Source organism: Pseudorca crassidens, chromosome 12 (assembly GCF_039906515.1).
Source record: "Pseudorca crassidens isolate mPseCra1 chromosome 12, mPseCra1.hap1, whole genome shotgun sequence".
NCBI classification, from domain to species: Eukaryota; Metazoa; Chordata; class Mammalia; order Artiodactyla; family Delphinidae; genus Pseudorca; species Pseudorca crassidens.
Window position 1 is genome coordinate 88,807,398 of NC_090307.1, and position 24,155 is coordinate 88,831,552.

General features: G+C 51.8%; 1 protein-coding gene across 9 annotated transcripts in view; it reads right to left on the reverse strand.

The window, feature by feature from the left end:
• Positions 1-24,155, reverse strand: part of SLC15A4 (solute carrier family 15 member 4) — a 119,013-nt gene that overhangs the window by 75,728 nt on the left and 19,130 nt on the right. For 4 of the 9 annotated variants that reach the window (XM_067701200.1, XM_067701204.1, XM_067701208.1 and 1 more), the window contains exons 6-7: positions 22,325-22,480; positions 21,081-21,239 (exon numbers count right to left, since the gene is read on the reverse strand). In XM_067701200.1, coding sequence (XP_067557301.1) covers positions 21,081-21,239; positions 22,325-22,480 — 315 coding nt within the window. The other 5 variants (XM_067701205.1, XM_067701201.1, XM_067701207.1 and 2 more) reach the window with 5 other exon arrangements.

Consider the following 24,155-nt stretch of genomic DNA (forward strand, 5'->3'; position numbering starts at 1 on the left):
GCGGGCTCATGCCCCTGTCCGGGAGGATCCCACGTGCCGCGGAGCGGCTGGGCCCGTGAGCCATGGCCGCTGAGCCTGCGCGTCCGGAGCCTGTGCTCTGCAACGGGAGAGGCCACAACAGTGAGAGGCCCGTGTACCGCAAAAAAAAAAAAAAAAAAAAAAAAAGATAAGGTGGTTAGAATGCATGTGTTCTCACCTCTTCCTTCCCCCTTCCCCCTTGCTATGGCATCCCTGGGGGTGGAGTCTATCTTCTCCACCCCTGACACTGGGCTCAGCCACGGGATGGCTTTTGGCCAACTTGACCCTGGGGGCCTGTTTGTTGCCCGGCATTATCACAGCGATAGCTAACTAATACAGACAGTACATAAGATATGGACATCACTTGTCCATTCACTGCCCCAATTAAGTATGTACTGAGCACCGACTCTGTGCCCAGGATGCAGCACAGAAGAAAGCAAAATCTTCTGGTGCTTACGTTCCAAGGGTGAAGACAGAAAACACCATGGAAAAGCAAATGCGTCTCAGGTGATAATAAATGGTGTGATGAAGTGAAGGGAGCTGCAGGGATAGGAAGTGACGAGGGTGTCCACAGAACCAGCAGGGAAGCCCACTCTGATGGGGAGACATTTGGTTGAAGACCCATACATGTGTATCTGGGCAAAGCATTCCCAGAGGGAACAGCCAGCACGGAGGCTCGGGGATGGGAGTGAGCTTGGAGTGTCCCAGGAGCAGCAGGAAACCCGACGTGGCTGGAGAGGTGGGCAAGGGGCAGGGGTGGTGGAGGGCAACGAGGCCAGAGGCAGATGACACAGAGCCCTGGCAGGAGGCCAGGTAAGGATTTGGGGTTACGCTGTGAGTGACGAGATCTGACGGAGATTTTAAAAGAATCACCCTGTGGGGTCCATGGAGAATGGACTCTGGGCACCAGGGTGGAGCCAGGAGAGCAGAGTAGGAGCCCGGGGGTGGGGGGGCTGCGCCAGGACAGCAACTGTGGGAGCGGGGATGGTTGCAGAGTAGGAGCCGGGGGAGGCGGGGGCTGGGCCAGGACAGTGACTGGGGGAGCGGGGATGGCTGGAGCTGGGGCGTGTTTTGCACACGATGGGATTTGATGATGGAGATCCTGTGGGCTGTGAGAGGAATGAGAGCGCACACACAGCACTTGCCGTGTGCCCGACGCTGCTCTGACGCCCTCGGTCCCAGTGACCCCAGGAGGTGGGCGCTCTGTCATCTCAGGCGACTTGCCCAAATGCGGTTTAGCAAGTGGCAGCGTGGGACCCAAACTTCAGTGGTCCAGCTCCAAACTTTCAGCCTTTGTGCTATCGTGCTCCTCAAGAGGAAATGTGGGAGGTTCAAGTCCCCCAGGAGAGAAGTGACTGGTCTGCAGGATAAGATAGGAGGGCGATACCTGGGGCCGTGACAAACTGGCCCCTTGAGCTCCATGCTGCTGGCCAGCTGTGGGGCGCAGGGGACAGAGGGAGAGACAGAATCCAAAGGCTTCTCAGAAGGGACAACTGTGGACGGAGTCTTAGAGGTCGATCAGGTGCTCACCAAATAGAAAAGGGAGGACACCCCGCCCCCACCAATTCCGCCACCAGAGAGACACATGGGTAGGGGTTCTGTCCCAGCCTGTTCGTAGGCAGCTCCATCCACTATGTAAAACACTGGGACAACCCAAATGCCACTAGCCGGAGTCTGGATAAAGAAATCCTGGCAAATTCATATACACGAATACTAAGTATACTATAGAGCACAGGGAACTATATTCAATACCTTGCAATAACCTATAATGAAAAGAAGCTGAAAAAGAATATATACATATATGTATAACTGAATCACTTTGCTGTACGTTAGAAACACACACTGTAAATCAACTGTACTTCAATTTTTAAAAAAAAGGGGGGAAAGAATACTAAGGAGAGTGAAAATGAATGAACAGCTGCATCAACAAAGCTGGATCTCATATGTGAACTACAGAAGCACGTCGTCAAAGGATACATTCGGTGAGTCCATTTATGCAAAACTTAAATGCATCCGAAAGTAAAAAGCAACGTCTAGGGACACATACACACACCGTAAAGTGATGCAGGCAAGAGAGAGCGACAAATACAGAATTTACAGTGGGAGAGGACCAGGGAGGGGATGTGGCACGCGGCCGCTCTGAGGGCTTTGGTCAAATGCTATTTACTTCACTGGACGGTGGGTACATGGGGGCTTATTTGGTTCTTCTTTCTAGGCTAGCTATGTTTTGTATGTTATTTCTTAAGTACAGAATTTTGTATAGTTTGTGTAATTAAAAGGGGAGGGGCCTTCCATGTAAAAGGAAACGTGCACGCAAAGTTTCGGAACCCAAGGGGCGTGAGTCATTGGAGAACTGGGTAACATCGCCTGAGACATGGAACCAGCACGCAGCCCCACCCTGTCTTCACGCCTTCCCTTCCTTTACGGGCTCCTCTCCAAGCCCCTCCCACCAGATTCAGAAGGAGTGATTTTCATCTGCTCTCCTGCCCCGGCTCCAAGCATGGCTCCTGGAGAAGCTGGTGGGAGGGAGCCAGAGGCTAAAGCTGACCCGGGGTGCGTGTGATTGTCTACGTGCGCACGTGTGTGCACGCATGCACGAGTATATACATGCATGTGCATACGCGCTCGCATGTGTGACGGTGTACGTGTGTGCACGCATACATGAGTTGGGTGCACGTGTGTGAGCTTGTGTATTTGTGTGTGTGTATGTATGGCTGCATACATGCGTGTATTCGTTCATGAACGTGTACATGTGTGTGCGCGCATGCATGAGTATACACATGCATGTGTGTGAGCATATGCGTTCATGTGTGTGTGTGTGTGTGAAGAGAGAGTCGCTAAGCTCTGCCACTGGCACGTCCTCCTCTCGACGCAGAGTCTGGAGACAAAGGGGGCCTTTATTTCACAGGCTCCCACAGCTGACACTGCCAGGCCTGCTGTTGGGAGCTGAGGACCAAACACCCCCTGCCCCCCAGGGGGAGCGAGGCCGCCAGTTCGCGCAGCAGCTGGACCGTCTCCGGGGAGATGTCTGAGCAGGGCCTGGCATGGCTTGGCTGCCACGAGGCCGCCCGGCAGACACCGTTCTCACAAGCCCCGGAATGAAGCGTGCAGAGGAGCCTCACCGAGAGCCCCCGGCTCGCCACTGCCACAGTCCCGATGGTTGGAAACTGGAGTTTGAAGGAAGCATGAATCGGAGGTGTGGGGCCACGGCTGAGCTTGCAGACTGATGGCGTGAGACGACATTGACCCAGACGCTGAGAAAGGCACTGCGTCCTCAATCCTCCCTGGGCCCCGCAAGCAGCCTTGGCGGGGTCGGGCATTGTTGACGCCGCCCCAGCTCCGGCCCATTGCCCTGTTTTATTGACAGGCAACTGTGTGTAGCTGCGTTCCTGGAATGTGATGGTTCCTTTTCATTGTTGCTGCATGGCCGTGGTTTGCCGTTCCAGGCAATGATATCATTTCCTTTCACAATAAATCTTGTGATGACCACACTCCCCTCCCCTCTTCTGTCCCCTTGGAGTTTGCCCTCCAGTCCAGCGTTTCTCTACAGAAGTCAAAGAAGGCGCATTTAAACCCCCATGCCTCCGTTGCTCTCTGCCCTTGCCAAAAAAAGTGATCGAGGAAAAAACATATATTAAATAGTACCCAGTGTCGTGGGCTGGATTGTGTCCTCCAGAAAGATGAGCCCAAGTCCTCCCCGCTAGGACCTGAGAATGTGACCTTATTTGGAAACAGGGTCTTTGCAGAGGCACTCAAGTTCAGATGAGGCCTTACTGGATTAGGGTGGGCAAATGTTTCCTGGGCCGAGCCTCTGCGTCGTGTCATTTTAATTAAAAGACCTCATTTAGTTCTGATGACAACTTGTGAGATGGATAAGAGGTTCAGTGTGAGGAGATTTTGCTTAGAGAGTAAGATAAAGCAATCCAGGCAAGGCTGTATCTACTAATAAAATGGATGAAGTCTTCCGTAGAGTATTGACTGTTGAGGGCCTTGAACTTGGACGAAGGGCTGAAGTCCTGAAAGAGTCCGAACAGGTAGAACGGTTAACAGAACAGGTAATACGTATCGGTTAGTTAGCTAAATTTGTTTCCCTTCCTGTGGAGGCCGTCTCCCAGACTTTCCTTGGGAAGCCACACTCCCCCAGTCTTCATTTGTCTGGTTTGGGGGAGCTGAGTCTGACCCGTCTCCAGGGTGGCATGAGACCCAGTCCTGGGCAATCATAGTATTGCACCGTCCTGGCCGTGGTGACGGGCATGCGTCTGTAATCCTGCCAGTAGAGCCAATGAGATCAACTCCAAGATTTTCAGTGGAACTTTTGGTAAACAGAAGCCGTATTTTCATGGGACTTAGAGCTGGTAGAATGAAAGCATATAGCTCCTAGGGATCAGGAGCTCTTGCAGTCTTGTGGGGAAAGACAGAGAGTGAAGCCAACACAGACAAAACCATGTTCAAAAGATGGGAAATGTAGGAGTCCTGAAAACATAATGTGAGCTGCTGGATCCAGCCATACCTGAAATCCATACCTGGGCTTTTCACTTATTTAAACCAATTAATTCTGTCACTCATAACTTCATGACAGTAACATATTTCTCCAGGACTGAACCTTTGCAGGATAATAGGCACCATGAGTCAGATTACTTCTTACCAAGGACAAAAAAGTAAGACCAGGCTTCCCTGGTGGCACAGTGCTTGAGAGTCCGCCTGCCGATGCAGGGGACGCGGGTTCGTGCCCCGGTCCGGGAAGATCCCACGTGCCGTGGAGCCGCTGGGCCCGTGAGCCATGGCCGCTGAGCCTGCACGTCCGGAGCCTGTGCTCCGCAACGGGAGAGGCCACAGCAGTGAGAGGCCCGCGTACCGCAAAAAAAAAAAAAAGTAAGACCGCATAGAATCTGCCTCTTGGATGGACTTTCCCTCTCCAGGAGGTAAGAGCGATCTGGGCTAAGGAGTGTGAGACGCAATGGCTTTACTTCATTAGGATGATATAAGGTGCCGCAATATGAATTGCCTGCCGCAAACAAATTCATCCAGGGGTTGTGTTCCAACCTGCGACCCACCGTTATGAAGGTTCTTAGAACAGGGGTGTGAAGAGTCTATTTTTCACGTGGATGAACTCTTCAAGAAAGGCAGTTTTGTTTCATTTTGGCCATAACGAACCATAATAGTCACTCTCTGCTGACTACTGAATTCTCTCACATCAAGGGCCAGAAACGTAGAGCTTGCCTGACCCAGGCAGGTGATGTAAATGTGTTAACCAGCTTGGCTGAAGGTGTATGTGTGCCCCCCACCCCGCCCCTTGGAGAGGCAGGTACTGTGACAAATCAAAAAGACATCCCTTCCCAAGGACGCGTCTCCGGCGTACGCCCCAGGGACTGGAATCCGTCTTGACCTATTTTCAGAAGTGTGGATTTTTAAAAATATAAAATCTGCTCCTTTTCTGGTGTTGGGTGTAGTGGTTTGAAGAGTATTCCCCCCAGAATTCACATCTACTTAGAACTACAGAATGGGACCTTATTTGGACATAGGGTCTTTGAAGATGGAAGTAAGGTAAGGATGGAGATGAGATCACACTGAATCAGGGTGGCCCTAAATCCAATGAGTGTCCTTGTAAGAGACGGAAAAGGACACACAGAGACACACAAGAGAAGGCCCTTGGAAGACAGAGGCAGAGACGAGTGATGCAGCCACGAGCCAAAGAAAGCCAACAGCCTCCAGGAGCTGGAAGAGGCAGGAGGGATCCTCCCCTGGAGTCTCTGGAAGAAATGTGGCCCTGTGGACACCTTGATGCCGGACTGGTAGCTTCCAGAACAGTGAGAACATTAATTCCACTTGATTTAAGCCGCAAAGTTTGTAGCAATCTGTTACAGCGGCCCCAGGAAACTGATATACGGGGTGAATTTTTTAAAATACTCAGGACCTGGACCCATTCCAAGCTCCCTCCAGCCCTCAGCGAGGACCACGTCCACAAGGCCAGCAAGCGGATCTGGACACGCAGCTCTAGGAACCTGTAGGGGTAAAACACTGGTCCCTCGAGAACCTCTTTCTTTAGGAAGTGTTTTCGCAGCTGGACGAGGAGAGGACACGTACACGAACACTCCAGGGAAGGCTCCATTCCTTGTCACTGGGCACCTTCCATCTTGGGAAACGTCCAAATGCAGTTACGAGGGGTTTGTCTACTCCGGTGCCCTCGAGTGCAGGCTCTCGGCTTCTTCACTTGTAGGAGTCCCCTCGGTCCCCGAGATGCCTTCCTGGAAGACTCCCGGGCTAGCTGGCACTGTCTCACAAGTGCCCTGGATACTCCTCCCCGTTTCAAAACCCTCCCAGCCCCACTGAGCGGGCCAGGGGGCTTCCAGCTTGTTGCCCTGGGGTTTTTCATTCATTCATTCATTCATTTTGGCTGTGCCGGGTCTTAGTTGCGGCATGCTGGATCTTTAGTTGCGGCATGCTAACTCTGAGTTGTGGCACACCTGCAGGATCTAGTTCCCAGACCAGGGATCGAACCCGGGCCCCCTGCATTGGGAGCGTGGAGTCTTACCCACTGGAGCGCCAGAGGAGTCCCGCCCTGGGGTTTTTCTGTCTCCACTGGGGCTGGGGGGCTGGAGGATGATGTGCAGACCCGCTCAGCACTCAGCCTTGGCAGCCCAGAAACGAGCGGGGAGTGGGTGCCGCACTGGACAAGGGGGGATGGGCCCAGCGGATGGACAGATGGTCCCCGTGTCTGCAGGCAGACAGCTCTGAGACGCGTTTCAGAAGGGCCCACGGAATCCAGTGCCAGGTACCACAGTGGCAGCAACCAACTCGGTAACCTCTCTGTTACCTGCTCTCCTTTCCCATTTCTCTTCCCCGTCCCCCTTTCCTGCTCTGGGATCCCACCGCAGGCTCTCCCCAGGGAGATGCAGCCTCACAGATGGGGCTGTGCTCTCAGAGGGCATGCAAGTCCCTCCGAGGCTAGAAATGAGACGTGCTTCATCTCACAGGCAATGAGGAAACGTGTTGGCTCATATTACAAGACAGGATCCCACGTGCGAGAAAAAAGCAAGCCAAAGACACATGCAACCTATTATATTAGCTTCTAAGTAGGTCTCAATACTACGTTGACCCTAAGAGGTTTTGGGAAAAATGACTTTTTTAAAAAAAAACTATTTAATAGCTTTTATTCTACACATCTATAAAAGTAACAATCTTGCCAGGGAAATAGTTTTCACCCAACCACCATATATCTGAAAGTATTATGTTGAAGTATAAACTCAAAATGAGGCCGGGTATGCTCAGTAATACTGGGGCTCATAATGTAGGAGCTGAGACTTCCCACTGGCGGAGCTCCATGACCCTAGAAGAGCAGGTTCTGTTTCTACTTGGAGCAGGAATGGGAGACAGAGGTCCTGCATCAGCTACACTTTTTAGTGTTGGTGAAAATGAAAACCGTCCATCTGTTTTCATGCCTGTTCAGTCACACAAGAGGAAGCCATGAATGGTTCCCCACTTTGCACAGTCCGGTTTGCTTAGGGAGGATGTTCTCCCTGGCCATGTTGGAAAAACGGGGGAAACCATGATTTCATCTGTTACACCTTTTTTTGCACACACTTTTCAGCCAAAACTGAATTTTGGTGGATTCTAACTGTATTTTTCTTCTCTACACAATTAAAATGAAAAAAAAATCCTTTTTAACCAAAATATAATTAGCATATGACACTGTGTAAATTTAAGGTGTCCATGTCGACTTGATACGTTTATATACTGCCACTATGATTACCCCAGGAGCCTGAGTTAAGACCTCTATCTTGTTTTTACATAATTATCATTCCTTTTTTTGTGGTTGGGAGCGATCAAGATCTAGTCTGTTAGCAACTTTGAAGTTTACAATGTAGTACTGTTGACTATTATCACTATTCTGTGCATTCGATCTCCGGAACTTATTTATCTACTAGTTCCCAGTTTGTCCCTTTAAACAAGGTGATTTTTGTATCAGAGTCATTCAAAAACTTTCTTGGCAGTTTTGGAAAATAGCCTGTAGTTCTAATTTCAGCCACTAGATGGCAGGGCAAACAAGAAATGGCAGACAACTCGTGGGCTTAGGGATTGCGTGACCAGAGGGGGAGGAGAATCACCCTGGGAAGCGGTCTAATCCCAAGTCTTGCTCTGCATCCAATTGCCTCATCACAGGAGATGATGCTACCCTGTCATCTTATACCGTTTTCAGCATAATCCTTATGCTTTCTGCAATGTTATTGTTTGCTTACATGTTTACTGTCCGTCTCGCTCATTAAGACGTGAGTTCCAGGAGACCTGAGACTTCACGGCTGCAGCCCCCAAGTTTAAAACTGAGCTAGCACACACGAGGTGGCTAAGGGGTGTTTGTTGAATGAATGAATGACAGGAGTGGAAGAATGAACGTGACCTCTGATCCACGCAAACAGGCTGAATCGCCTTCTCTGACTTTGCTGTTTCCGACGGCACCGTACCTCACGGTGAATGATGATCTGCACTTAACACGGTATCCGGGACATTAGAAAACTGCTGAATTCCACGGTTTGACTTATGTCTTTGAAATATGTGAGCCCTGAAGAGCAGTAAGCAAGAAGTCCTCTGGGTCTAATTAGCTCGGTTTGGGTTTAAAATTGAAAATGGCAAGCATAGATCCACTCGGAGGCTTCTCCGATCATCCCTGAAGTGGGTCCTTCCCCTTTCGGCTCCAGGAACGACAAATGGCTCAGACAGGATGGAAGCTGTAAATTCTGGCACATCGAGCTTGCTTGAGATGAATCACCCACCTGCAATTAGTCCGAGCAGGCAGAGGTTTTGCTGGGAGCGTGGGGAACAGCGGGGATGCCCCATCCTAGCCATGAACAAGCCATGGGCTGAGGGATGGAGTGAATTCACACAGCAGGGCCAGCATGAAGGGTTAGGAGAGTGAGGCTGAGTCTTGCAAGAGCAAAGGGGCTTGTGGTCCCTCCCTCCATCTTCAAAGCCAGTAACCGGATCACTCGGCTCCCCCCCCCATCCTCACTTCTCTGGGCTCTCAATCTGCAGCCCCCTTCTCACTTATAAGGAGCCCCGTGATTCCAAAAGCTCCCCCAGATAACCCAGGAGACTCTCCATCTCAAGATCCTTCACCACATCCTCATCTTTTGCCACGTGAGAGAATATACCCTAAATTCTAGGGATTTGGATGCGGACATCTTTGGGGGGAGGGCAGTACTCAGCCTAACACAATGCCGATCTGAGTTTTAACCTGCAGATAATAGAGAATGAAGAAAAAGCTCATGGTCTAGGGGCTGCTTCCATGAAATATAGTTAGCTTTGTTGAATAGGCCACCTTGAGTGGAGGACTGTGTGTCCTGTTTCTAAGGGCAGGGTCCAACCTTGACTGCTCTGCTCCGGCCACTGGATGGCCACTCTCTGTGAACTTGCTCATTTCAAATGAGGGGCCCCGTGGGTGACAAATTCTTCCAGACCCAATGCCAATAGCATCCTCCAGGAGTCACTGGAGATTGTATATACACACAAGGAGGACGATGGGTGAGCCTGCCCGGCCCAGGAAGGCTGGCCCTGTTTGAGACTGGAGACAAGAGTAGCTCCCAGGGGGTGGTAACTTCGCTTTGGTTTCCAGACATACTGACAATCACACCCGCAAAGAGCACGTGGGGATCAAAGACCTAAGTCCGAGGTGCGGCCCTGGCGACTTCATTATTCCTCAAGGAAGCACGCGTGGGGTTTGAAGGTCTTGGGAGGCCTGGGCATGGGGTCTGACAGGTCCGAGGAGCCGTCCTTTGCAGTTTGGGGCGGGAGAAGGGCTTTATCAACACTCAAGGGTCTAGGAACTCCCTGGCGGTCCAGTGTTTAGGACTCTGTGCTTTCACTGCCGAGGGCCCAGCCAGGTTCGATCCCTAGTTGGGAACTAAGATTCCACAAGCCTCGTGGTGCAGCCAAAGAAAAAACAACAACAACAACAACAAGGGTCTAAATGACAAATAAAATGATAAGATATCTAGAGTGTACATCGTGATGATCTGCTATCCCTCAACGAAACTGAACAATCAAAACAGAAAATCAACTTGAGGCCCACCTACTCATCAGGAAAACCCCCAGCCCTGTCCCAGCGTGTCCTGGGCCTGCCCTGGGGCCTGTGGCAGGCAGAACCCCTGCCTTAAACCCTCTCACCATCAGCACATTTCTGCCTTAAAGGCATCACCAAGTGACAGCACCCGAGTTCCTCTTTCCTATTTCCCTGATGGGTTTTTTGGGTTTTTTTTTCCATTTTCTTTTTAACATCTTTATTGGAGTATAATTGCTTTACAATGGTGTGTTAGTTTCTGCTTTATAACAAAGTGAATCAGCTATGCATATACATATGTTCCCATATCTCTTCCCTCTTGCGTCTCCCTCCCTATCCCATCCCTCTAGGTGGTCACAAAGCACCGAGCTGATCTCCCTGTGCTATGAGGCTGCTTCCCACTAGCTATCTATTTTACGTTTGGTAGTGAGACGGATGGATCTAGAGTCTGTCATACAGAGTGAAGTAAGTCAGAAAGAGAAAGACAAATACTGTATGCTAACACATATATATGGAATCTAAAAAAAAAAAAAGTCATGAAGAACCTAGGGGTAAGACGGGAATAAAGACACAGACCTACTAGAGAATGGACTTGAGGATATGGGGAGGGGGAAGGGTAAGCTGTGACAAAGTGAGATAGTGGCATGGACATATATACACTCCCTGATGGGTTATAAATTGCGGCGTGAACGTGAGAAGCGGCTCAGATGTGCATTCTGTCTGGCGGGGATGGGATTCAGAGCAACGTGGGTAATAAAGGGCTGCTTAATAGACCTTCATAAGCAGAGTAAATGTTTAACTTTCTTCTTTTTTTTTTTGGCTGCACTGTGAGGCTTGCGGGATCTTAGTTCACCGATCAGGGGGTCGAACCTGGGCCCCCTGCAGCGGAAGCGCGGAGTCCTGACCACTGGACCGGCAGGGAAGTCCCGAACTCTCAACTGATATAAATGGCCTGTGGGAATGTTCTTGACATCAGGAACATACTACTTTTGTGTTCGGAATGTAGAAAAATTAAAATCCTGGACCAAAAATGAAAAGGAGGCTATTCCCTGACAGTCCAGTGGTTAGGACTCTGTGCTTCCACTGCAGAGGCCCTGGGTTCCATCCCTGGTCGGGGAACTAAGATCCCATAGGTGCGGCCAAAAAAAAAAAAAGAAAACAAGGTGACATGGCCATGGCCGTCCTCATTTTCTGGCCAGCGTGCCCTGATTGGTGGCGTGGATGGATGACCCAATGGGGGAACGTCCCACTCTTCCTAATTCAGTTTTCTACAACAAATGCTGCTTTTGTTCATGTCCACATCTGTACCCATCAAGTGAATTTACGCAGTAATACAAAGTATAAACATTCATGTCTGGATCTGTCCAAAAAAATTAATTTTGTTGGCTATTAGCACTGCCACAACAAGAGGGGGCGATTTTAGCGTTTTTACCAAATACGTGTGAAAGGTAATTTTGATGTATGACGAGCTTCTCCTGTGAAAACATGCCAGGCCTCATGCAGTGGCTTCAACATTCTGGAATTTTGACTGCCGGTCAGCCACGGCAATGGGCAGAAGAATGGCCCCCAACGATGTCCACAGCCAGGCTCTCGGGACCTGTGGCTATGTGACCTCACCTGGCAAAGATAACTGCGTTTGCTTATTAGCCGACTTGAGATCAGCCCGGGTTATCTGCGTGGGCCCAGTATCATCACAAGTATCCTTGCAAGTGGAAAGAGGAGGCCGAGAAGGTCAGAGGGATGTGGGGTGACCCAGCATGCTGTTGCTGGCTTTGCAGAGGGAGGGAGGGGACCCCAGCCAACGGATGCGGGCAGACTCCGGAGGCTGCAAAAGGCAAGAAAAGTAATCCCTGCGGAATTCCCTTGCGGTCCAGTGGTTGCAACTTGGCACTTTTCACTGCCGTGGGCCTGGGTTCAATCGCTGGTCGGGGAACTAAGATACCGCAGGCTGCATGGCTCGGCCAAAAAAAAAAAAAAAAGCTATCCGCAGCCCCCAGAAAGGAAGGCAGCCCGGCCAAGGCCTTGACTTTGGCCCAGTGAGGCCTGCGTTACATTCCTAGCCTGCAGAACTCGGGGAGAATACATTTCTTTTGTTTTAAGTCTCAGGGCAAACGGCACTTGGTGAAGGCGGCCCGAGGAAACTGCTAATAGAAACGTCTCCCTTCCCACTTCTAGAGGCCAAGGTGTGGGCAGGGCCGTCCCTCTGAAGGGCCTGGGGAGCGCGGGGCCCTCCCTGGCCTCTTCCAGCCCTGGTGTTGCTGCACCCCCCTCGGTGCCCTCGGCCTGCAGAAGCATCGCGTCGCTCTACGTCACGGTCACGTGGCCGTCTCCCTGGGCGCCTGTGCGTCCAGATTTCCCTCTTCTCCTTAGGACACCAGTCGTCCTGGATCCGGGGCCCAGCCTGATGACCTCATCTTATCTTGATTCCACCTGCAAAGATCCTATTTCCAAGTGAGGTCACACTCACAGGGTCGGGGTGGACACCGTTCAACCCAGCACAGCAGCCGGCGTTTCTCTACCAGGATGGCTTCTGGGAAGCAGGTCTGTTTCAAGGAGGGCGTGGCCTCTCGCACCCTCTGCGGTGTTTCGAATCTGGGGGCTCGTGTGCCCACGCTGTACAGAGTGGTGCTGGGTGCGTGGCTTTTCCTGTGTCCTTTTTTTCTCTTTTTGCCCCCGAGTTTGTGGTCCCCTGCGTTTCTTCCTAAGGCTTTGGCTGGCGGTGAGAGGACACTGGGAACAGGGTTTCCCACACATCGGGGGCAGCTCTTGACAGGCTCGGGCCCCTGTGGGGAAGGGCCTTTGAAAACCTCGCACCCCATACCCCGCTTCTTGCTCTCTGGACGCATGCCCAGCCCCCCACCTCCAGCCCCGGCAGGGAGAATGTCACGTTGGGATTCCACCACTTTGCCACGACCATAACGCTCACTTTATGCAGATGCTGGGATTTCATAAAGCTGTCTCTTTTCTCCATTCTCAAAACCACAGGAGACTCCAAGACCTCCCTTGCCCCGCGTGGCCCCTGGCTACCACCCCACTTTCTGGCTCCCTTTAGGGCAAGGTTAGTGGGATTTTACGGGTGCCCAGCCCTCCCCTCTCTGCTGTCTGCAGACCCTCCCGTCCAGCGCACCAACCCTCGACAGTGGTCACAAGGGTCCCCATGTCTGACTCACTGCTCAGCAGGAGAGAGACTCGGTCTCCACTTCCTTCTGGAGAGACGCCGCCATCCCTCATCCCTTCGACCTCGGAACATGGGAGTGGCCGCGTCACATCCCTTTCCTCTTGTGCCCTCACAAACGCAGGCTTCAAGCATCCTCTACCCAAACCGGAATCTCCTACCCAAATACTGTAGTCGGGGGAGCAGAAACCCCTTCGGTCAAGATACTGATCTATTTTTAAGAACAACTGCTAACGACTGCAGCTCCGAGCGTCAGGGGAGAGTTGAGGAAGGATACGGAGAATTACGTGCAAGCCAGAGGTCCTGACTGGCCCGTCCACCTTCAACTCTGCCGCTGGAGTCCCCAGGTCAAGGTCAAGGGCTTCATCGTACATTTCTCCAAAGCCCCACGTAGCTGGCCGCCTGCTCCCCCACTCCTATCCAAGCCGTCTCGCTGCGACCCAGAGCCACTCGGAAATCAGCCTGGCGCCTGTCAGGTCTTCACCGCCACGCAGCCAGGCTCCGGTGAAGTCACTTCCGTCTGGGTCTGCTCCCCTGTCAGCCCCCTCCCCCACTGAGGCTCTGGTCTGGAGGAGAAACCAACACAGGTAAGCCTGCAGGTGCAACCGCCCGGCACTAGCTCGGCTTCCTTTGTGAGGCACGTGCCTCTCAGTCCATTTGGAAGTTAGTAAATGCTGATTTTTCATGGTGACGCAGCCTTGCTGTGTTTTGGTTTTTCCCTTGCATTTTGTACTGTTCACTTATTTAATACGTCCTAGCTCCATAAAGCACTTTAAAAAAATGTATTATTATTTCCTCCAAAAGGCCTTATTTCCAAAAGAGCAAGGTGTTACAAAGAACGTTTCCAAACACCTGCTCAAATGACTTCATTCTACTTGAAATTGCCTGTCAACTACTGGGCTGGTTTTAATGACAGCAAATCACCGTGTGCTGTGTGGCGATTTCGGATTAGTACAGGACTCTGCTCTACTTTAATGCGCTTCGATTTTCAAGCGATGGGACTGTTTTGCACCAAGTGGAACAGTTTGAAAATACTGAAGCCCATCCATTTTTTACTACCTAGAATTTAGAAGTGATCGAGGTTTTGAAAAGAGGCCCAGTGTCATTTTGAAAGGACTTGTTGTTCTGAAGCTTTTCAGTGTAACACATGCAGTGTTGTGCTTTCCCCACCTAGCGAGAAGGGGCCACCTCAGCATCTGGCTATGAAGGGGGCAAGGGGCTCCAGCGGCCCCTTGGAGGTGGGACCCCCGCCGGTGAAGCGGGACGTGAACGGCAGACGGACCGGAATGTCCCCAACAGCGGCCTGTGAGGCCTCTGTCCGAAACCGGGAGGCTCGTAAGCTCAGTCTTGCAGGAGCTCAGCCTTAAGCCAAACCTTCTCTTTAAACCCACCCATGATACTGCGCAGAAACAAGGCGCGCAGTTCCGTCCACCTTCAGGGAAGATAAAGCAGGGATGGGTGTTTTCCAATGGATGGCATGGACACGGGCCTTCTGAGGCCAATAAATGCCGGCCGAAGACACACATCGAAGTCTCCAGGGCCTGTACTTTTTACCTAAAATCCCTACAACAGCATACTGGTTTTGTGTATTTGTCTCTTCAGCTGCTGTTCAGAGCCACGTGGTGACCACAGTCGTACACTCTCTAAACTCAGGTGGAAAGTCCGAGGCTGTCAGTTCTGGGCCTGACTGCCTTTCGGGACAGGTTCCCCTTGACAGCAGAGCGTGTACCTACCTGGCTCTCTACCTGCGCTGATTCCCAGCCCCCCTCCCCGGGGTGTAGGACGGTGGCCCACGTAGGGCCCCATCTGCCGCCTTCACGTGCCCCGGCCACACGGAGCCCAGGAAAGGGCTGCTCGTCACACCTCCCTTTTCCCTTTCGTGCCTAATTCCCTACAGAGAAAATGTTTTCTGGCGGCACGGGTTAATGGTCTTCAGTATGCAACAGATCTTGAAGACAGAAACTGTACCTCTGGGGGATTATGTATTTCCTAGAGCAGTGCTTTCCAACCCTTTTTATTTATTTTTTTAACCCAAACTCACACCTTCAGCCCCTCTGAGAACTGGTGTTACACTGGGTCATCGGTCCTCAATCTGTCTGAACCCCACCAGTCACGACCTCCTTGTGTTTTTCTGTACTTTGTATTAAAAACAAGATAACCCAAAACGAGTAGCGTGTTTGCGTTTGTTTTTCTGTTTTCGCCAAACATAAAGTTATATTTTAATACAGAGGAGGCTCAAGAATCACTATCCTAGAGAATCAAAGAGCTGCATCAGGTATTTTATTGTGACTTTTCATCAGTTCCTGACTCAGGACCCTGTACCCCTGTACCCCGTGACAGTTCAGGAACCTCATGACGTCCACACGTAAACGCAAATACACGACGACTGTGGACAGACCACGCAGAGAAGGAGCCAGTGGGTCTCATATTCGAGGTGCTTTTTATAATAAAATTACACCAAAAATACAGCAACAAATAGATAACGGTTTATTAGACAAAATGCGAACCCCCATGTCACGGAGAACAATGCGACCAGCGTCGGTGACTGTGGACAGCCCCGGCCCGCAACGAGCGCTGCCAACGGCCTCCAATCACAGCGGTGCTGCTCGGAAGAGGGGTTTCCTTCCACCCACCATGGTGGGTCTTCAGTCTCGACGGTACCAGAATGAAATTGTACACAAGGACTGACCAGGCAGGGTTAAAACACGCGTTAGGCTGCTCTGCAGGCTGAGACGGAACACACAGTCTTAAATAGGTTTTAATGAAACATTGCGCTCTTAAGGAAAGAGCAACAAGAGAGCAATGGCGATGGTTTGAGAACTCGGCACTACGTGAAGCAGCAGACAGAACACACTCACCACCGGCCTGTGCCGAGGACCCGCACGTGCGGGATCAGCGGCTCATGAGAGAAACCATCAGCGGGACTTTTCTTTAAAACCTCGCCAGCACTTGACCACACTTTCATTTCTTAACAAACCCTCCCTTCCTCAATATAAACACATGTTTATTCATCAGAAGAAGAAAAAGTGAGAGCGTGTTCTGTGGGAAGGAGAGGATGAGATGTGTTTAAAATACCGGGACGCCAACCAGCACGGGTGTCGTCTCCCGAGACTTTGTACCCGCGGCAGCAGGTGTCTGTCAGAGGGGAAACCGGCGGCAGGGCGCCCGGGGGCCTTCGGCAGGGCTCAACCGCAGGAAGGCACTTACCTAGGCCGCGGGTGGAAAAGAGGGAACCAACCCCGGCACCACGCAAGTTTTAGGGAAGTCAGCCGTTTGCTCTGCGAGCCCCCAGAGCACCTTCCCACGGATCCGTCTGTCCATCTGTCCGTCCAACAGACCTGACGGGCTGCAGGAGCATCAGGTCCTCCTGCTGGCGGGCGTGCCGTTTGCTCTCGGCCGCTGCAGGTCGTATTTCACGGAAACAATAAGGAAGAGCAGGAGGGTAGCGCCTTGAATAGCGGCCAGAAGAAAAAAGTAATAGTTCAAATAGCAGCCGTTGATGTTGCCTAGAGACAAGGAAAGAGAGCAGCACGGAAGCCGCACTTAGAGAGAGTTTAAAAGGTTTTACTTATTTAACTTGGTTCCTACGAAGGTCAGGGCGACTTTTAACTGTGGTCATTAAAAAAGAAAAACAAGGAAGAGAGAAAAGAATCCTACCCCTAATTCAAAATACACAAGTGCTTTGTTTCCAAAGCCACTGTGAGTCAGCTGCGTCTCAACACGGGCTCCGGGCTGGGGCCTCCTGCCCCCACACGATGAGGGGCCCCCACTGTCTCCACGTCAGATCCTGCGGCGGACGGCCCTCCTCGCCTGGGTCTACAGTCTGCACACGCGCCAAGACCGCGCGTCGGGCCAGGACGCAGCCTGGACGGCACGTCAGGTGTGAGTGCCGGACTCCCATGTCGTCACCTGACATCAAACGAAGTACCGTCACAGGCCGGGACAGACAGCTGAACACACACTCCCCGCGCTAGGGGAAGGCACAAGCTTGCTTTTCACGTTTCTCCTTAAAAAGTTCAGGCTGCAGGCTGATACACAGGCGCCCACTTTAACCCTAAGAGCTGACACACTGAATGGCCGACTCTGGCCCGAGCACCACGCAAGGCGTCCTATGTGCGAGGCTCCGTTCAGTGCCCGATCAATGCCGAGGCGGCGGAGGTTAAGGGCATGGACCGCGGAGCTCCACCAAGGAGGCTCAAATGCCAGCGTCTTGGTCTCTGGGCCCAGGTTCCCTGCCTGTCAAATGTGGAGACAGCACCCGGGCCACGCGGCCGCCTCCTCTTCACGGGGCCCCGTTAGGAGCCCCAGTCCACACGTAGGTCCGGGGCCACCAGGGCTGTAAAGCTGCCATCTGTCCCCTGAGCAGCGGCCACGCGGCGTGGAGACGCAGGGCTGTGTGGAGGGGACACTGGGGCCGCACATAGCATGCCACCCCGGCTCCCAACAAAGACGGCGTCACCGCAACCCTGGACGGTCTACCGCTGACGCCGCTGGTCACCCACTGGAAAGGGCCGGGCACACTGCCGAACAGAGGGGCAGACAGGGGCGGCGCATCAGCAGCGTCTCTGGAGGACGCTGGCATCTTAGGAAACAGGCTGCTGTGCTCTCTGACTGGCTTCAAAAGCATCTCCCATTGGCTTATTTAAAACGCCAGACTCCTTTCCTCTGAAGGTCTCGGTCAAGCTGGGTTATTCTGCAACTTCCTTTTTCTATCTGAACATATACTCATTAAAATCGGACGTTTAACACTGCTTTTATTTAACAGAACTAATGAACAGATATAATGCACGTTTGTATAATAAGCACTCACACGTTTTTAAAGAATTCTCACTCCTTCAGGCTGTAGAAGACAGCGATTTCCTATGTTTGCTGCTCTGGGAAGAGATCCAGTACCACCTAGCATTTCTACCAGACCGTGTTATCTACTCAACAGTGGTCAGAGCTGCAAACAGTGGTTTGGTCCTGTTGCGGGCGGGCTCCACCCTGGACACAGCGATCCCGCCCCCTGGACCCTGGTTTGCAGACGCCAGCGCGGCAGTGCTGCTTGCTGCCGCCTCAGCGCGGCTGTCGTCGAAACACCACTCACGCCGTTTGCAGTGCCAGCTCTGAAACATCAATCTCCCCAAACTAAAAGTCATTTACAACTTCCAAAGCTCAAAGCCGGCAGGCCGAGCAAACTGTGCGCCGTGTCTTCCCTGCCAGGGCCCGTCGCAGCCTGGCGTTAGGAAGGGTTTGCAGAACTGGGCCCACCACCTAAAAGTGATCACCCTGTACTTTCTTGGGCCTCTTCACAGACAGAAGGTAATCGCATGTAAACACGGTAAACTCTGGGTGCTTCCTATTTGATAAGACTGACTCCTGGGCCCCAATAAACAAGCTTCATGTGTCCCCCAAACATATGCACAAGAACATTCCCAGCTGCTTTATTTGCGACAGCCTCAAACTGGAGACACCACGAACACCCACACGCAGCAGAACAGATAAATGAATTCTGACTTATTCGTACGACGGATACTCCGCAGCAATAACAAAGAACCGATCACTGGGATGACTCTGAGAACGCAGTGCTGAGTGAAAGGCCACGGCCACGGACGAGAGAGGCCACAGGACTCAGCAGGGCCGACCTCAGAACAGAGTTCATCTTGCCGGGGGCCGGGGGCTGGGGGCTTAAGTCAGAAAGGACAGAAGGAACCCTTCCACGTCCTGCATTTTGATCTGGACGAAATGCACACCAGGCTGTGCACTTAAGACCAGTGCCCTTCACAGTACGGACGTGATTCCCAGTCTAAATAATAATAATAACGAGGACAAGCAGGCCTGGGGCAGGACAGGGAGAGAAGAAAACAACGAGGGGAGAATCTGGGGACTCCTCCTTCAGACGTGGTCCTGGAACCTGACAGCAAGTTACCCACGTGTCAGTCAGGAAACGCTGAGCCAGCCCCACTGCCGCCGGAGCCCTAATGCAGGCAGGACCTGCCGAAAGGCAGAGCCGGGGAGAGCCCAGGACACAGAGAAGCCGTGAAATCTGGGATCACACCTGCTGCTCCTCCTACAGAAACAAGGATGTGGGGGCGGCGAGGAGGAGGTGTCACCTGTCCCATTCTCTCTCCAAACCACCGCCCGTGACAGCCACCTGCCCCTAACCACGCGGGAGCCGACCTGCCACGTCCTCTCACCTCACTGGACATGGGGCTCCGGGCAGAGGGACTGGAGGGAAAACAAGGAGAGGCCACCCTGCACTCCTGGACAGGGCAGCCGATCCAGGACACATGACAAGGTACTTCTCTTTCGTGAAAATAACACAACGAACAGAATCCAGGTCCAACATCTGTCCACGTGTGCCACGTGCATCAATACCGGACATAAACCTCACAATGAAAAGTTTTAAAATTACCTGTCAGAAGTAAAGGATGAGTGACAGGTAAACTACCAGTTATTAAATTAGTAACGGCTGTGGGGGGAGGGGGTGGATTAAATCACTGGAAAGCAATGGGAATGACAGAAACCAATCGATCCTTTAAGATACACATGAAAGTAAAAAAACAGAATCTATATCTCAAGAACTACCGAGGTGTGGTCCCGATAACAAGTCTTTCTTTGAAGGAGGTCTGTCACACGTACAAAACAGATTACGTGACACCAAGAGCGCAGGAGAACTCCCAGAACCCTGTGTAACTGGACTTACCCTCCGAGGGGCAGGAGTAATGAGCACAGCCCCCCTCAGCACAGCCAGGAGGGCCTGCCGCGCACACCACTGGCTCTCACAGCCGGACCAGCTGGACACATCACCAGTGGTGCCCGGGGGCAGCAGGGGCCCCGGTTTCTGGAAGCTGCATCAGGGGTCTCTGGGCCGAAACGCCCCCCTCAAGACGGGAATTTTAACTGAATCATGGGAGGGCTTTTGGAATTCTGCAATTTCTGGAGAACAGTCTCTAAGCTTTCACCAGATTTTCAAGGGGATTTAGAACCTAGAAGTGGCTCAGTACCCAGGGGGTACTGAGCACAGAGAAGCCACAAAATCTGGGATCACACCTGCTGCTCCTTCTACAGGGGACGGCAAACGCCACACGCCTATACAAGGAAAAGCAATATGGTGGTTTTTACTGGTACAACATACGAAGAAGCAGCACACCTGCACCTCCTGGGTCTGCTTAAAGGCTACATCGATATGGAAACAGCAAAGCTTTCATCTCTTGGGAGTGATTCTGCGCAAGCTGCCACCTACTGGCATTAGCTGTAAAACCCCATTAGGAGTGATAATGAGTCATACTTGTTTTTAACAAGGCAACTTATTATCTCTCTTTTTTTTTTTTAACAGCAGGAAATTAAAAGGTACCGTCAGGAAAAGAAAAAAAATACGAAAATAAGATACTGGGTTGGCCAGAAAGTTCGTTAGGTCAGTGAATATGTTGTTCAATAAAGTTCTTCATGAAAATGAAAAACGTGGCTTTACTTAAAACCGAACAAACTTTCTGGCCAACCTGATAAATGAAAGGAAATTTGTGATACAGATTTTATTTGCCTCATAATAAAATAAAACTAGTGCTGGACCTGAAGGTGGGAGGGTCAGTCTACTCATCACAGACGCTCCGAGAAAACAGCAGCCACAGAGCTGCTGCTGGAGGCAACCTGGGGCAGGAGAGGCCCACCCGTCCCCAGGAGACCATCAGGGACGTGGGTAAACGAGGGCAGGCGGGTGGTCTGACGGGGCGCAGGGAGCAGGCCGGGGGCTCCCGGGGCAGCCCAGCAACGCCGACCGCGTCTGGTCCCGGGCGCCCCATGCGGCCCGAGGACTGGGGCGCTGGTCACTGCCGACGACGGGAAGGGGGGCCTTACCGAAGTCCGTGTGGCTGCTCATCCACCCGATGGCCTTGAGGGACACCAGTGCCAACAGTCCTGAGCCCACGAAGGACCCGACGCCAGAGAAGAAGAAAAACAAGCCCATGATGGCACTCTGCATGGACTTGGGGGCGGCCGAGTACGCGAATTCCAGGCCTGGGGAAGAAAAGGAGGGCATTTCAGGAGAGAAGCAGGGCGCCCGCGCCCGCGCCGCTGCCCTCGGACACCCGGGCTCTGGGGCGCGGCTCTGAGACAGCACCCAGGCTGGTTGCTCACCTCCTGCTGTCACAGCCCCTAGAAACTCCGCGAGGTGGCCAGTCACCTCCCGCCTTCACACTTGAAGGCAGCATTTGACTTGTCAGCTCTTGGAATTTCTCGTTCCTCATGGAAAGAAAGTTTGAAGAAGCAAAATTTGCCTACATTCTTAACTAACGGGAGTTTGCAAACAAAGTACTTACACTAAAATGGGGAAATCTACTCAGGATTTCTATCTGAAAGGCAAGGTCTTTTAGAACAGTTTCAGCAGGTGCATCTATAAACCGAATCACCACTGTAATAAGCAGACATGGAGATCTGCACTGTGCTCTAAAGGAAGGGCCACCCCGTGCGACTCGTTCCCTCCACAAGTTCATTAGCCAGTCCGCGTGAGCGCTGTAGGAGGCAGGAGAGGTGAAAAGTGCCGGCCTCCCAGCCCCACCGCTCTGGGCATCACTCATTTTCTCCTTCCCTCGCTCCCAGCAGCTGGGAACAGGCCTGCACGGAATTTACTTGTCCACATGCCACCACATGATCTCACCAATAGGGAAGAGAGGCCTGTGAGAACAGGTTTTAAAAATTAGGTTTGCTTCCTTATAAATCTGAATGGAGACACTGAGGGCCAGGCAGTGAGGGACGCCCGAGGCCCGGCCGTGGCGGCGGGACTGCAGGGCGTGGTTATTAGCAACTGCCAGGTAGCCCTTACGGGGGTCTTCCTTCTTCTATCCTCTCTCCTGTTGACCCTCTACGGTAGATGAACTTCATGTTGATGTTCTGGGGATCCTTTTACACCAAGAAAGGAGAGCCTCAGCTGTAGCATTGCTCTTTCCTCACCAATTCACATTCCGCACCACAACTGCCCACCAGCACCCACCAAGCACTGTGCTGTTTCTGTCTCGACGCGGCCTAACAAAGAAGGAACAGCACGGGCTTTATCGTGCTGAGACAGGACTGGACGCGGACGCCCCGACGGGAAGGAACCTCACCTGCGATGCTCGCAAATATTTCACTGACACCAATCAGCACGTACTGAGGGACCTGCCACCAGATTGGCAAATCCGCAGCATAGTAAACGACATTTCCAATGGTCTGGTTAATGGTCTTCTCCTTCACGAGGTCCAGCCGTTTGCTTTCCAAAATCCCTACAATTCATAAGTAGGTTATGAGCATTTGTTCATTAACGTTTGCAATTAAACTAAAAAACTAGATGCTTGGTACAAGATGTCTGTTGATGATTCTGAGAAATACATGAAAGGATAATGCCCGATAACATAGCTTCCCCCAGAACCCCCCGACCTCAGGAACCTCCCTACTTTCAGCTTCCGAGGTAGGTTACTAAGAAACAGAGGTCATATAACCCACACTTCATGGGGGCCCCTGCAGTGCCCTATAAAACCAGTGTTCAACATGGTTAACGCAATCCTCAAATCTCTGGACTGCTCGCCTAAACACCTTCTATTTCTCTTAAAAGGGGGAGCAGGGGAGAGCTAAACAGTCCTGCAACAAAAAGGTTAATCGTGCTATTTACTTATCAGAAGGTAATGAATTTGGAGATGTTTTTCCCCCTCAAGGGAACAGATTTAAGCTGATTCACTGATCGTCATCACTATTACAACTACCACAACTACTACTAATGCCAGTTTCCTTGTGCAGACGGGCTTAACCTTATCAGCAAAGTACAGTGGTCCCCCCTTCTCTCTGGGGGATACGTTCAAAACCCCCAGGGGATGCCTGAAGCCCAGGACAGTTCCACATCCTACATATACTATGTTTTTTCCTGCACACACATACCTCTGATAAAGTTTAATCTATAAATCAGGCACAGTAAGAGATTTACAAGAGTAACTAATAATAAAATAGAACAATTATAACAATACACTGTAATAAAAGTTACGTGAAGGTGGTCTTCCCCTCTCTCTAAATCTCATTGTCCTGTAGGTATTTTCAGACCACCGTTGACCGTGAGGTCACTGAAACCACGGAAAGCAAACCCAGGGATAAGCGGGACGACTGTAACCCGGACTCTTCGAACCACCCTCTGCCCTCAGCAGCACCAAGACCTCACTGGGTCATCGGTCATCTGTCTCGTGGGGCAGAAAGACATGGGAAGATAAGCAAGACAGAAACAGCTACTCTCCACAAAACAAAACATAAGCAGGTCAAAATAAAGCTTGAAACAACGTGTGGGACCGACTTCTCAAGGTAAAGGTGTCTCTAGGTTGTGTTTTTAAAGGGTTCTAACTGCAGATGAAATAATGGGCCATAATATCTAATGTATATGTAAAAGCACATATTTAAAACCGTATGAGGAAGGACAGGAGTCTGCGTAGAGGACAACGGAATATATTAAAAATATTCCTTTCAAAACCTGAGCATGAGAAAAGACCAGGGTATGACTGACTGGATGAAAGACAAACTCTGTAATCTGCAGCCCACAACATACCTCAAATGAAATGTGCAAACAAAGAGAAAACACATCAAAGGGCCAAGGGAAAGAGAGACCTCCCAGAGGTGAGTCGACCTTCACACCCGTCCTGCGACTGAGAAACACAGAGCGGGCCCAGGCATGCAGAGCGGTCACTGCAGAGCGCCTGCTGCTCTGGAAAGGGGCGCGTGCAGCTCAGCCCAGCGGTTATCAGGACACTGGTGATGGCACTGAGGGCCCTGTCCACAGCGACAGCTCTGCTCCCTGGCAGGGCAGCGGGCAGCACCAAGGGGGCCGTGGCGTCAGCCTGGTTGGAGCACCTTCAACGCACAGGATAAAGCACTGTGGGCTTCCTCTGCGTGGGCCGAGCTCCAGCCAGCCCGGGGCCACTG